Below are 13,740 nucleotides of genomic sequence, written 5' to 3' on the forward strand. Positions count from 1 at the left end.
CCGGAGTACCCATTTAAAGTGAGAGTTGTGTAATGCTTCATCTCCCCAGGGAAATTGAACACTTACTGCCACCTTTCCCCACAAATTAGAGTTTCCAGCAGGGGGGACACTCTTTGATCTGCCCTTTTTTTTTATGGCATCCTTCTAACTAGTAGGGTCTGTCCAGAGCGGAGAACTCCTTTAATGAGGAAAAACAATGCAGACTGTGATAGTGTGGGCTAAAGAAAAAGATCAAAGCCTTTATTGTACTTGATAAAACGCAATGGAATAAGAAAAAAAAAATCGATAAGCAAACAATATAAGAGAACATTAGAACGGAAGAGAACATTTTATCATTTTCCACTCTTCCCCATAGTCATTATAAAACTTATTTTTGTCTTTTACAAGAGAAGAAAAATATGTGATAAAAGAGTGTTCAAACATTCCAATCTGGTTTATTTCTACACATAAAATAATTGCTATTTTATAATAGCTTTGACCTTTTTGTTTTCTGTCATATTTCAGTTTCTCCGAAAATCTACGACATCTCCCCCAACATGGTGGTCAACGAAGGAACCAACATATCACTTGCCTGTTTGGCCAGTGGGAAACCAGAGCCTTCTATACTGTGGAAACATATCTCGCCTTCAGGTAGGTGCTTGGTTTATGGTGGATGCCCAGTTGCACCACCTCAGGTCCATGTTGGCACGACATGGGCAAAACTTGGTGAATATTGGGCAATAGGAGTCAATGGGAACGTACCATAGTTGTGTAGGTTTTTCCCTATCGATGCTCCCTAGTTGACTTGCATCGCAAGTCTATGGGACTTTCGGCCATTCCGTATACAACTTGCTTTAGCAGCGGGCTACCGGGTTGCTGGGAGTTTGGACATGTATCCTGCCGGTGGCCCTGCTGCTGGAAGCCCACTGCTAAAGCAAGTTGCATACAGAATTATCAAAATTGCTGGTCCTGCTGCCGGTAGCCCCCTCCCACCAACCCAGTTGCCCGCTACTAAAGCAAGTTGTATACGGAATTGCCGGAATTCCCATAGACTTATATTGCAAGTCTATGGGACTTTCAGCAGTGGCATATACATAACTTGTTTTAGCAGCGAGCTACCTGGTTGCCGGGGATTTGAACCGTTGCAACCGATGGGCAAATGTTGCAGGAGAGGTGGTTTGGAAAGATGTATTTCAGCATGTATTATTATTATTATTATTATCAAGAAAGAGAAAAGTTACCAGCTCAAACTTCTAGTTAAAACTTGACGTTTATTTGAAAATCCATTAAAAATAATTATTATGTTATTTATTTGTTTTTTCAAAGCATGGAAGCCACCACCAATGGTGTCTACCAGCAGCTTATTTCCCCTTCACCATTCAGAACACATGCTGAGACTAGACACCACCATACACATTAAATGTTCAGCCGGTCTTGCCATATTGTTGGGTTTGGCCTACATTAATCTACTGGGTATTCCAAGCCTAATAATAATAATAATAATAATAGTTGATAGTTTAAACAAGTCCTTAGAAAATCATATGCTTATTAATGGTCATATATATATATATATATATATATATATATATATTTATATATATCGTATATACTCGAGTATAAGCCGACCCGAGTATAAGCCGAGAACCCTAATTTCAACCCAAAATCCCAGGAAAAGTTATTGACTCGAGTATAAGCCTAGGGTGGGAAATACATCACCCCCCCCTGTCATCATCCAGACCCGTCATTAACATCCTCATCATCATCACCGCCTGTCATCATCCAGAACCTCATCATCATCACCTGTCATCATCCCCTTGTCATCATCCCACACATCCCCCCTTCATCATCCCCTTGTCATCATCCCCACCCCCCTTCATCATCTCCTTGTCATCATCCCCACCCCCCTTCATCATCTCCTTGTCATCATCCCCACCCCCCTTCATCATCCCCTTGTCATCATCCCCACCCCCCTTCATCATCTCCTTGTCATCATCCCCACCCCCTTCATCATCCCCTTGTAATCATCCCACACACCCCCCTTCATCATCCCCTTGTCATAATCCCCACCCCCCTTCATCATCCCACACCCCCCCCCCTTCATCATCCTCTTCTCATCATCCGCCCTCAGTGGTCTTCAACCTGCGGACCTCCAGAGGTTTCAAAACTACAACTCCCAGCAAGCCCGGGCAGCCATCGGCGCTGGTCCGGTGCTGCAGGGCTGTCCGGAGAGGAGGTGGTCCGGTGGGATAGTGGTTCCGGGCTGCTATCTTCACCGGGGGCGCCTCTTCTCCGCGCTTCGGGCCCAGAATAGAGGCGTTGCCTTGACAATGACGCAGAAGTACATTGGCAATTAACGTACCTCTGCGTCGTTGTCTAGGCAACGTGACTATTCTGGGGCCGGGCCCGAAGCGCGGAGAAGAGGCCTCCGCGGTGAAGATAGCAGCCCGTAACCACTATCCCACCGGACCACCTCCTCTCCGGACAGTCCTGCAGCACCGGACCAGCGCCGAGCGGAGGTGAGTACAGAACTAAAGGGGGTGAGAGGGGGCTGGATGATGTCGAAGGCCGCAGTGGTCTTCAACCTGCGGACCTCCGGAGGTTTCAAAACTACAACTCCCAGCAAGCCCGGACAGCCGATGGCTGCCCGGGCTTGCTGGGAGTTGTAGTTTTGAAACCTTTGGAGGTCCGCAGGTTGAAGACCACTGCGGGTGGAGAGTTCACTCGAGTATAAGCCGAGGGGGGTGTTTTCAGAACGAAAAATCGTGCTGAAAAACTCGGCTTATACTCGAGTATATACGGTGTGTATATATATATATATATATATATATATATATATATATATATATATATATATATTTAAATAAATCATATATGCCTGATAAATATACCTTCATATGAGAGAAGTTGAGCAAACTTTTAGAAAAAGTTCAATTTGCAGCAAACAGGTTCTATGCAATAAGGCAATAAACCTCTAATTGTGTATAACACTGTCTAAGAGCTCTAAAGCCCCGTATTACACTGCCAGGGTCATCTAGGCACAGAGGTGTAACTTGTAGCTTCGGGGACCTGATGCAAAATCTACAACAGGGCCCCATATGCCAATTATTGTACTGCTCTCTTATGGGGCAGATGTGCTTTGGGCCCCCTTAGGCACCAGGGCCCCGATGCAACTTCTACCTCTGCTACCGCTATAGCTCGCCCTGGCCTAGGCATGTATTCAGGTAGTTTTAAAGTCATTTTAAATGGGTACTCCGATGGAAAACAATTGTTTTTAAATAAACTGGTGGCAGAAAGTTATAAAGATTTGTAAGTTACTTCTATTTAAAAATCTTTCCAGGTACTTATCAGTTGCTGTATGCTCCAGAGGAAGTTGTATTTCTTTCTGGAATTCTTTATAGTCTGACCACAGTGCTCTCTGCTGACACCTCTGTCCATGTCAGGAACTGTCCAGAGCAGGAGAGGTTTGCTATAGGGATTTGCTTGTTCTCTGGACAGTTCCTGACATGGACAGAGGTGTCAACAGAGAGCACTCTGGTCAAAATAAAAAGAATTCCAGAAAGAAATACAACTTCCTCTGGAGAGCATACAGCAGCTGATAAGTACTGGAAGGATTCAGATTTTTAAATAGAAATAATGTACAAATCTGTATAACTATCTGGCACCAGTGGATTTTAAAAAAATGCTCCCACCAGAGTACCCCTTTAAAGGGGTACTCCACCCCTAGACATCTTATCCCCTATCCAAAGGATAGGGGATAAGATGTCAGATCGCGGGGGTCCCGCTGCTGGGGACCCCCGGGATCTCGGCTGCAGGACCCACCTGTTGCGGCTTCCGGAAACGCTGGAGGCTTCGGCTCCCTACCACGTTGACGTGAGATCGTGAAGTCACGACTCCGCCCCGTGTGATGTCACTCCCCGCCCCTCAATGCAAGTCTATGGGAGGGGGTGTGACAGCCGTGTGACAGACTTGCATTGAGGGGGCGGGCCGTGACGTCACATGGGGTGGAGTCGTGACGTCACTGTCTCACGTCACTGTGGTCGGGAGGCGTTAGCATGAGAGCCTCCAGCGCTGGCGGAAGCAGCAACAGGTGGGTCCTGCAGCCGAGATCCCGTGTGTCCCAAGGCCCCTCATCTCAGCCAAGCCAGATCACCCTGCTCTGTACTGACGAGGGGCAAGTACCCCGAAACAGCTGTCTGCAGATGGGTCCTCTTTCCTTCTGGAGAGAGAGTTCTGGCTTGGCATTAATCCCGATTAGCTTTTTATATTCCGTAACTGGAGCTAAGCTGATACCAGGGAACATCATAATTAGCTGATTTGCATATTCCCCTACCCAGAATGCCTGCAGAATGCTAAGTGGCCCTTGAAAGCTCCGTCACACCAGGAGTGGTGAACTCTCCCTGAGTTAAATACTCATCCCGTTTATATATATATATATATATATATATATATATATATATATATGTTAGTTAGGAGCAGCCGTATTAGTCTGTATTTTAAAATTGTGATAAAAACCCAAAAATTGGGATAAAAATTCAGTAAGCAGAGGGCTACCTACTTTTTTTTCCCAACACTTAGCCCCAAAAAAACATCCATGAATAATAAGCGTTACCAAGCGAGAATACACGCAGACCCATTCATAGAATCCCTATTGTTTTTCTATCTGCATTTAGCGCAGGAATCGTGGACATCGCTCCGTAAACGCTGTTATTTTCCCTCTCTACGTTCATCATCGTCTCTTGTTTATCGCCGAACTTTTCAGATGTAAATGTTAAACCTATGAATTTCCAGCAATGTACAAAGTACATCATTTGCGCTCTTCCAGACGTATTATTCTATGGGAGGAAAAGGAAGAAAAAAAAAAAAAGAAAAAGCCATTAATTTAGCCGGAGGTAGAGATTATAGAGCTACAGTACAAATGGTTTAATAACGCTTTGAGATTGCATTATAGATTCTAAAAGTAGACTTTTCTTTAAGATCTAAAAAGGAGAGAAAGCTCTTATGAAAAGATTGAGCTCAGCGAGCGCCGAACGCGCCACAATAAGATTCCGCAGAAGTGCGATGGAAATGTCATTTTGTTTCCAATACTTTATGAAACAAGTTTTGCTACTTGATTCATAAAGGTTTGCAAAAAGCCCTTTAGAAATTGTAAGGGTTCTTCTAATGTAACAATCGCCTACACGTAAAGGGGCTTTTAGCTGCTCATGACTTATTGATTGGTCTATACCAGTTATCCTTCAACTTCTTCCATAACACGTTCCTTTATTGGCGCAGCTTCCCTTTGTCATCTCCAGAAAGGACTGGATACAATTACGGCATTGTTTATTTTGACGCTTTGTATTATGACACCGTGGTCCAGTCTACACACAATTGTAGCCGGTGTAGAAAGCTCAGAAGACCCCATGTCCTGCGCCTCAACAATGGAAGTAAACAATTTGGCCGGGTGATATGAGTCTGTTTCTATAGTTCAAAGAAAGTCGCCAAGAAAAAGAATCTCCAGTCCGGTCTGTTCTGGTCAACAGAAGGCAGTATGATAGCACTGTAGTTACTGTACATTCCTGTGTATAGGAGGCCGTATTATAGTAGTTATATCCTTGTATATAGGAGCAGTATTATAGTAGTTATATTCTTGTATATAGGAGCAGTATTATAGTAGTTATATTCTTGTATAAAGGAGCAGTATTATAGTAGTTATATTCTTGTATATAGGAGCAGTATTATGGTAGTTATATTCTTGTATATAGGAGCAGTATTATAGTAGTTATATTCTTGTATATAGGAGCAGTATTATAGTAGTTATATTCTTGTATATAGGAGCAGTATTATAGTTGTTATATTCTTGTATATAGGAGCAGTATTATAGTAGTTATATTCTTGTATATAGGAGACAGTATTATAGTAGTTATATTCTTATATATAGGAGCAGTATTATAGTAGTTATATTCTTGTATATAGGAACAGTATTATAGTAGTTATATTCTTGTATATAGGAGCAGTATTATAGTAGTTATATTCTTGTATATAGGAGCAGTATTATAGTTGTTATATTCTTGTATATAGGAGCAGTATTATAGTAGTTATATTCTTGTATATAGGAGACAGTATTATAGTAGTTATATTCTTATATATAGGAGGCCGTATTATAGTAGTTATATTCTTGTATATAGGAGCAGTATTATAGTAGTTATATTCTTGTATATAGGAGCAGTATTATAGTAGTTATATTCTTGTATATAGGAGCAGTATTATAGTAGTTATATTCTTGTATATAGGAACAGTATTATAGTAGTTATATTCTTGTATATAGGAGGCAGTATTATAGTAGTTATATTCTTGTATATAGGGAGCAGTATTATAGTAGTTATATTCTTGTATAAAGGAGCAGTATTATAGTAGTTATATTCTTGTATATAGGAGCAGTATTATAGTAGTTATATTCTTGTATATGTTAGTTATATTCTTGTATATAGGAGCAGTATTATAGTAGTTATATTCTTGCATATGGTAGTTATATTCTTGTATATAGGAGCAGTATTATAGTAGTTATATTCTTGTATATAGAAGCAGTATTATAGTAGTTATATTCTTGCTATAGGGGGCAGTATTATAGTAGTTATATTCTTGTATATAGGGGCAGTATTATAGTAGTTATATTCTTGTATATAGGAGCAGTATTATAGTAGTTATATTCTTGTATATAGAGGGCAGTATTATAGTAGTTACATTCTTGTATATAGGAGCAGTATCATAGTAGTTATATTCTTGTATATAGGAGCAGTATTATAGTAGTTATATTCTTGTACACAGGAGGCAGTATTATAGTAGTTATATTCTTGTATATAGGAGGCAGTATTATAGTAGTTATATTCTTGTATATAGGAGCAGTATTATAGTAGTTATATTCATGTATATAGAAGCAGAATAATAGTAGCTATATTCTGGTACATAGTGAGCAGTATTACAGTATTTATATTCCTGTACATAATGGAATAGGCAGTATTATAGTACTTATATTCTTTTTCATAGGGCAGCATTATAATATTGTCAAGTTTGAGCATTTCCAGGGGATCATTTCCCCAATAATCGGTCAGAACATCTATTCTTGTGGGTTGTTCCCAATATGCATGGTTTACTGTTTACCCCACAGATCCCAGAGAAGAATTACTGTAGTCCAAATGGCAAAAAGTTATTGCTGGCTGTGATAGAAAGGTGATCAATACAGTTCCGAGAAAAAATGCATTTGCCAGACTTGCAGCTTTGTGGGATTGCTGTGCGCTGGATTAGAGGGATTATACCTGTACTATACATTAAAGTTACCTGAAGATAGGAAAAACCCTTCAATGGACGCATTAACTTGTTGAACTGATCCAGGACTCGTGAAAATTGAATTTTTAACATAGATGAGACATGTCAGCATCCCTCGAATTAATAAGAAGAATATAGTTTTTTACAGTTTGAAACCTTATTTTTACGAGTTTTTGACGTTTTTAGGAAGTGTTTACCCCTTCCCATGGTGGACTGAAAATATTCCAGACCCACAGGCATGAAGGGTCATGGGCCCCCGATAAATTCCTATTGTCCTGCTGTATGATACTATAACTAAGTAAGGGGCCATGAGCCCATGGGTACTGCCCAAATGGCCGGTCTAGTTTTGGTCAAAGACAAAAATGATCATATAGCTCCCCAAGGAATTTCTAGTAACTTCTATGGAAAGTTAAGTTCATCTGCAAATGTTATCCATCTGTGCATTTCTTGGTAGCCATTTCCAACCATGTAGAAGAAGAAATATTTCCAATAGGAACGAGCCTTGGTTGATATGATGAATTCAAAATTAACCAACTAAATGTTTGTCATTCTCTATATTACTGTTTCCCAACAAGGAGTTCTCCGGCTTTTGCAAAACTACAACTCCCATCATGCCTGGACAGCCTTCGGCTGTCCAGGCATGATGGGAGTTGTAGTTTTGCAACAGCCAGAGGCACTCTGGTTCGGAAACAATGGTTAAAGGGGAAATCCGCTGGGAAAAAAAAAAATAAATATATATATATATATATATATATATATATATATTTAATCAACTGGTACCAGAAAGTTATACAGATTTGTAAATGACTTCTATTTAAAATTCTTAATCCTTCCAGTACTTATTAGCTGCTGTAAGCTCCACAGGAAGTTCTTTTATTTTTGAATTTCTTTTCTGTCTGACCACAGTGCTCTCTGCTGACACCTCTGTCCATGTCAGGAACTGTCCAGAAAAGGAGAAAATCCCCATAACAAACCTATCCTGCGCTGAACAGTTCCTGACACGGACAGAGGTGTCTGGAGCATACAACAGCTGATACATACTGGAAGGATTTTAATTTACAAATTTGGTTAACTTTCTGGCATCAGTAGATAAAAAAAAAGCTTCCCTGTACACTCAAATGGGTCCCAGACCCCACAGTCTAAATTCCCCTATTTGTATATTTTGGAGAGTGGGAAGAAACCTACGCAAACATAGGGAGAACATACAAACTCCTTGCATAGGTAATCCTTGTTGAGAATTGAACCTAGGACCCCAGTGCTTCAAGGTAACACCTCTAACCACTGAGCCACTGTGTTGACCATTTTAAGCAGGAATTCCTAAATTTCCTGTTTGAATGGAGCCGTGGTCGAGCATGCGTACAGATGTCCCATTCATTTTCTAAGGAAGAGGTCCCCAACCCTTTCTCCAGAGCCAAACTACAGTCCAGGTTTTTAATGTTTTCCTGTTCTATTTCAATGGAGTAACTGAAAAGTACTGGAATGTTGGCAGGTCTATGGAACTGCCAAAAAGTGGAACTGCCAAAAGTATAGCGCTAGGCTATTTTTTGCACTTCCATAGACTTTGAATGGAGCAACAGTGCTCATACTCGACCACTGCTACATTTAGATGGCTGCTCCAAGAGTCTTGAAGGGGCCCCATAGACTTTGAATGGAGCAACTGTAACATTTACATTACAGAAGACAGGAACACCAGTGGATGTGGATCCGCGGGACCTGTATGGCAGATGACTCGGACCGTACCAGGTAGCGGAGTCTAAGGTGCCGCTGGTTTTCACCAGAGCCCGCGGCAAAGCGGGATGGACTTGCTGTGGCAGGCGACACCCAGGTCGCTACCCCTGGCACGGCACGACCACACAGGTGGCTGAGGAGATGCGAGGCACAGGAGAAATAAGGCAGCTCGTAGTCAGGATAGCAGAAGGTCAGGGCAGGCGGCAAAGTAGCGTAGTCATGATGTAGCAGGAGGTCAGTAGGCAGGCGGCAGAGGAGCAAGGTCAAAGTCACAAAGCAAGGGATCAGATACACGGCACGGCAATACTGAGGAACGCTTTCTCTAAGGCACAAGGCAACAAAGATCCAGCAGGGGAGTGAGGAGGTGGAGGAATTTATAAATGAGCCACAGGTAAATTACACTAATGAGCATACTGGCCCTTTAAATCGTAAAGCTCCGGCGCGCCCCAGTGGACTGGGACACACGCGCCAAAGCAGAGAGGCAGAGGCGGAGGCAGGAGAAACACCCGGAGAGTGACAGACTGGGGCTCTCATGCAGGGGCGTCCCGCGATGCGAGTCCCAGCCCCGTTGGCAGCAGCAGGTAAGGGGACCATGTCCTCACGGCCAGTGTGTACGGCCGGAGCACATAGTATAACAGCAACAGTGCCTATACTGGACCACTGCTATATTTAGATGGCTGCTTCGAGAGTCATAAAGGGCCCCATGGACTTTGAATGGAGTAACAGTGCTCATACTCGACCACTGCTATATTTAGATGGCTGCTTCTAGAGAGTCATGAAGGCCCCCATGACAATGAATGGAGTAACAGTGCTCATACTCGACCACTGCTATAGTTGGCTGTTCGAGAGTCTTAAAGGGCTGCTCAAGATCTTAAGGGGCCTAGTATATGGACTTCCCCTTGGATAGGGGATAAGTGTCCATGGCAGTAAACCCCTTTAAAATTATATAAAATGCCTCCATTTTATTTTTGTCCTATTAGTGTAAGAAAATAAATTATCCCAGTATCCAGCTCAGTTCTTGGCCTGGCATGTAGGCTGTACAGTACATTCTTGCTGTGATATGACTTCAAATGATTTACGATCGTTAGTATCCTACTTTTTAAGCCCAGACTCTGATCTCCATCTTTGACCTCTCATAAGGCTGACAAAACTCTAGAGTATTAATTTTGTTGGCTGACACAAGAGTCTTCCTCGCTGGTGACTTTGTTGAAGTGGCACCGAGCCCCCTGGAGATGTTCTGAGCTAATGAATCATCATATTGCTGTCACTCGGGCCATATATTAGGACAGTACTATACGTCTTCATAGGACTCGAGACTTTGTCTTGTCAAGAGAGCCACAAGTTCTGCAGACGATTCGCTTCAGTTTATATATTAAAGTCATCGGTAGCTCCAGAAACCCGAGAACAAATCTTCCAGAATCATAGTTTTTATGTATTTTATTACTTTTATTAACACACGATTTTACTTAAAGGGGTACTTCGCCCCTAGACATCTTATACCCTATACAAAGAATAGGGGATAAGATGTCCAATCACGGGGGTCCCGCCGCTGGGGATCTCCGTGCTGCACCTGGCGTTCGTTTAGAGCGTCGGGTGCAGCGCCAGAGGCTGGTGACATCACTGCCGTGCCCTGCTCGTGAATTAACGGCCACGCCCCCTCAATGCAAGTCTATGGGAGGGGGCGTGACGGCCGTCACGCCCCCTCCCATAGACTTGCATTGAGGGGGATGGCCGTGATATCCCAGGCGGGGTGTAACCGTGACGTCACAAGCCTCCACCCCGCATCGCTAGTCATCCGGCACAGAGCGAAGTTCGCTCCATGCACTGGATGTCTGGGATGCCGCAGAAGAGATTGCAGGGGGGGGTCTCCAGCGGCAGGACCCCCACAATCACACATCTTATCCCCTATTCTTTAGAAGATGTCTAGGGGCGGAATACTCCTTTAAAGGGGTACTGCAATTTTAGTTGTTAAAGTATATAAAGGTGTCTCATCTTGGCATCCCCTTAGGGCAGTGCTCTCCACAACCTCCACAGTTTGGAGACCACTGTAATAAAGCATATGAACATCAAAGAGATGGGTCCACATTTGGGAAGCCTCCTATCTGAGTGGCTCTTTCTGTCCTGGTCCCTTAGTGTATAACATGGATGGCTATTGACTCTTCTTTAGGGGTAATGAACAGGTGAATTTCCGTAGCAAACGCAACAAAGAGTTTATGATGTGACAACCCATTAAAATGTTGTACACCGTGTGCCTTGCCACTTAGTGTATATGACCACCTAGAGGTGAACAGAGATGCTGAATGCATTGCAGCTTACGCTCACAATATTCACTTGTCTGGATGCTGAGCACCTGGCCTGACAAATGTTGTATGCCTCCTAAATGCATTGCTGCTTACAGAGTGCTGCATCTGCCATGAGGCAAGATGAGTATCTCACCTCATGTGGCAGATTACGCAGCTCCTTAGTGGATAGGAATACAGCATATGCCTCACTGCTCAGTTAGTTTACAGGTATTCCTGCTCCTGTATGTTCTTTATGTATTGGGCAGAACAGATATTATGTACAGGAGCAGGGACACTTGTCAAAAGGCAAGAGTCTCTGCTCTTGTACACTGAGCAGCAAGGCATACATCATATTTCTCGCCACCCTATACGTATTTGCCACCCTATACCAGGGTCTTGTTGGCCTAGTGAGAGATACGCAACTGATTGGAGATTCCTCTGGCCCACTATGAAAATAATTCTGAAGGCCCAACTTCCAGCTTCCAACCATATAAGGTCTAATAGGTTATTTGCCACTGGTCCGAGAAGAAATAGACCATAGGAGGATGTCATTGGCCCTAGGGTCACCTCCTAATGGGGTTTTCTTCTGCTGGACGTTAGGGGCCCACTATTGTGTCAGATCCTGTGCCGGAGAATCCTCTGATAGATCCACCTGACCCTGGCGACACGCCCAGCAACACATTTAACAATAAAGTGAATATTCTTTGCTATCTTATCAGATCTAATTTTAGCTACAATATGGCCAGAACAGGATATTCAATTTAGCAGTCGTAGAAGAAAAACCTATATTTTGCGCTATAACTGCAATAAATTCCACTCCCTCCATAGATAACATATTTAGTGTCTCTTCCCGAAAATGTGAATTATATAAACTCTTATCTTTATGTGCAATGTGACCAGACAGCTATAAACAACCATCTCACCCACAAGCTTCCCAGCCGAAATTCAGATTAAATACAAGCATTATGTTGGTAATAGAAGTTAGTGAAATGTAAAGATTTTATAACATGGCAGACTTGGTAAAGATAATTGCTTTTCGGAGAAATCTCTGATGCTGTCTGTACTGTGTCACAGGGTTATTGCCCGCCTTCCATTCCAGATAAATAACATTTAAATACTATTGGCGACTGTCTGAAACCTAACATGGCTGACATCAAGCCTTTAGAGCAGTGGTCCCCAACCTGCGGACCTCCAGATGTTACAAAACTACAACTCCCAGCATGTTTCGCAACATCTGGAGTTCCGCAGGTTGAAGACCACTGCTTTAGAGGATTGAATAGTTATAATAGATAGATAAAAGATAGATAGATATGAGATAGATATGAAATATATATGAGATAGATATGAGAGGCACTTAGCTCGCAAATTTGTCTCCGCCGGCGGTCAAATAGCTTGGACCGTCCCACCGCGATAAGGTAGCCTCCTGGGACGGACCCTACACTGTGAATATGCCTCTGTGTGAACAGTTCAGTAAGCATGGCAGGGTCTGGAACATCCAAGCCACCTTATATACACACCTGATAGAGGTGGGTGGGGTGCAAGGCCAACATGGAGGTAGCCACTCCCCCATATGTGCAATACAGACAAAGAATAAGTCAGCCAGCACTTTAGTTGATACCAAACTATTATATGGACCTGGCCTACAGGTGCACGCTACTAGGCTAGATATACAGCAACAGAAGTCCGTCCCAGGAGGAACCAGGTCCGTCCCAGGAGGCTACCTTATCGCGGTGGGACGGTCCAAGCTATTTGACCGCCGGCGGAGACAAATTTGCGAGCTAAGTGCCTCACTATTTCATAGTTTCACATTTGCATCTATTACACCATAGCTGTATAGCTCTCCATGTTTTAACTACATATTCATGTTGCACCTATATCCTTGTGCTGGCAGTGTGCTGCTGTATTCTTCTGTTGCTGTATATCTAGCCTAGTAGCGTGCACCTGTAGGCCAGGTCCATATAATAGTTTGGTATCAACTAAAGTGCTGGCTGACTTATTCTTTGTCTGTATTGCACATACGGGGGAGTGGTTACCTCCATGTTGGCCTTGCACCCCACCCACCTCTATCAGGTGTGTATATAAGGTGTCTTGGATGTTCCAGATCCTGCCATGCTTACTGAACTGTTCACACAGAGGCATATTCACAGTGTAGGGTCCGTCCCAGGAGGCTACCTTATCGCGGTGGGATGGTCCAAGCTATTTGACCGCCGGCGGAGACAAATTTGCGAGCTAAGTGCCTCACTATTTCATAGTTTCACATTTGCATCTATTACACCATAGCTGTATAGCTCTCCATGTTTTATCTGCATGTTCATGTTTCACCTATATCCTTGTGCTGGCAGTGTGCTGCTGTATTCTTCTGTTGCTGTATATCTAGCCTAGTAGCGTGCACCTGTAGGCCAGGTCCATATAATAGTTTGGTATCAACTAAAGTGCTGGCTGACTTATT

The 13,740-nt window shown here is 43.0% G+C and overlaps 1 protein-coding gene across 2 annotated transcripts in view; it reads left to right on the forward strand.

Annotated features, from left to right (window-relative positions):
- The window catches only part of NEGR1 (neuronal growth regulator 1), a 549,860-nt gene that overhangs the window by 289,068 nt on the left and 247,052 nt on the right, over window positions 1-13,740 (forward strand). For both annotated transcript variants that reach the window (XM_056532735.1, XM_056532736.1), the window contains exon 3: window positions 505-630. In XM_056532735.1, the coding sequence (XP_056388710.1) occupies window positions 505-630 (126 nt within the window). The remainder of the gene's footprint in view (window positions 1-504; window positions 631-13,740) is intronic.

The sequence above is a fragment of the Hyla sarda genome, chromosome 7 (assembly GCF_029499605.1).
Source record: "Hyla sarda isolate aHylSar1 chromosome 7, aHylSar1.hap1, whole genome shotgun sequence".
NCBI classification, from domain to species: domain Eukaryota; kingdom Metazoa; phylum Chordata; class Amphibia; order Anura; family Hylidae; genus Hyla; species Hyla sarda.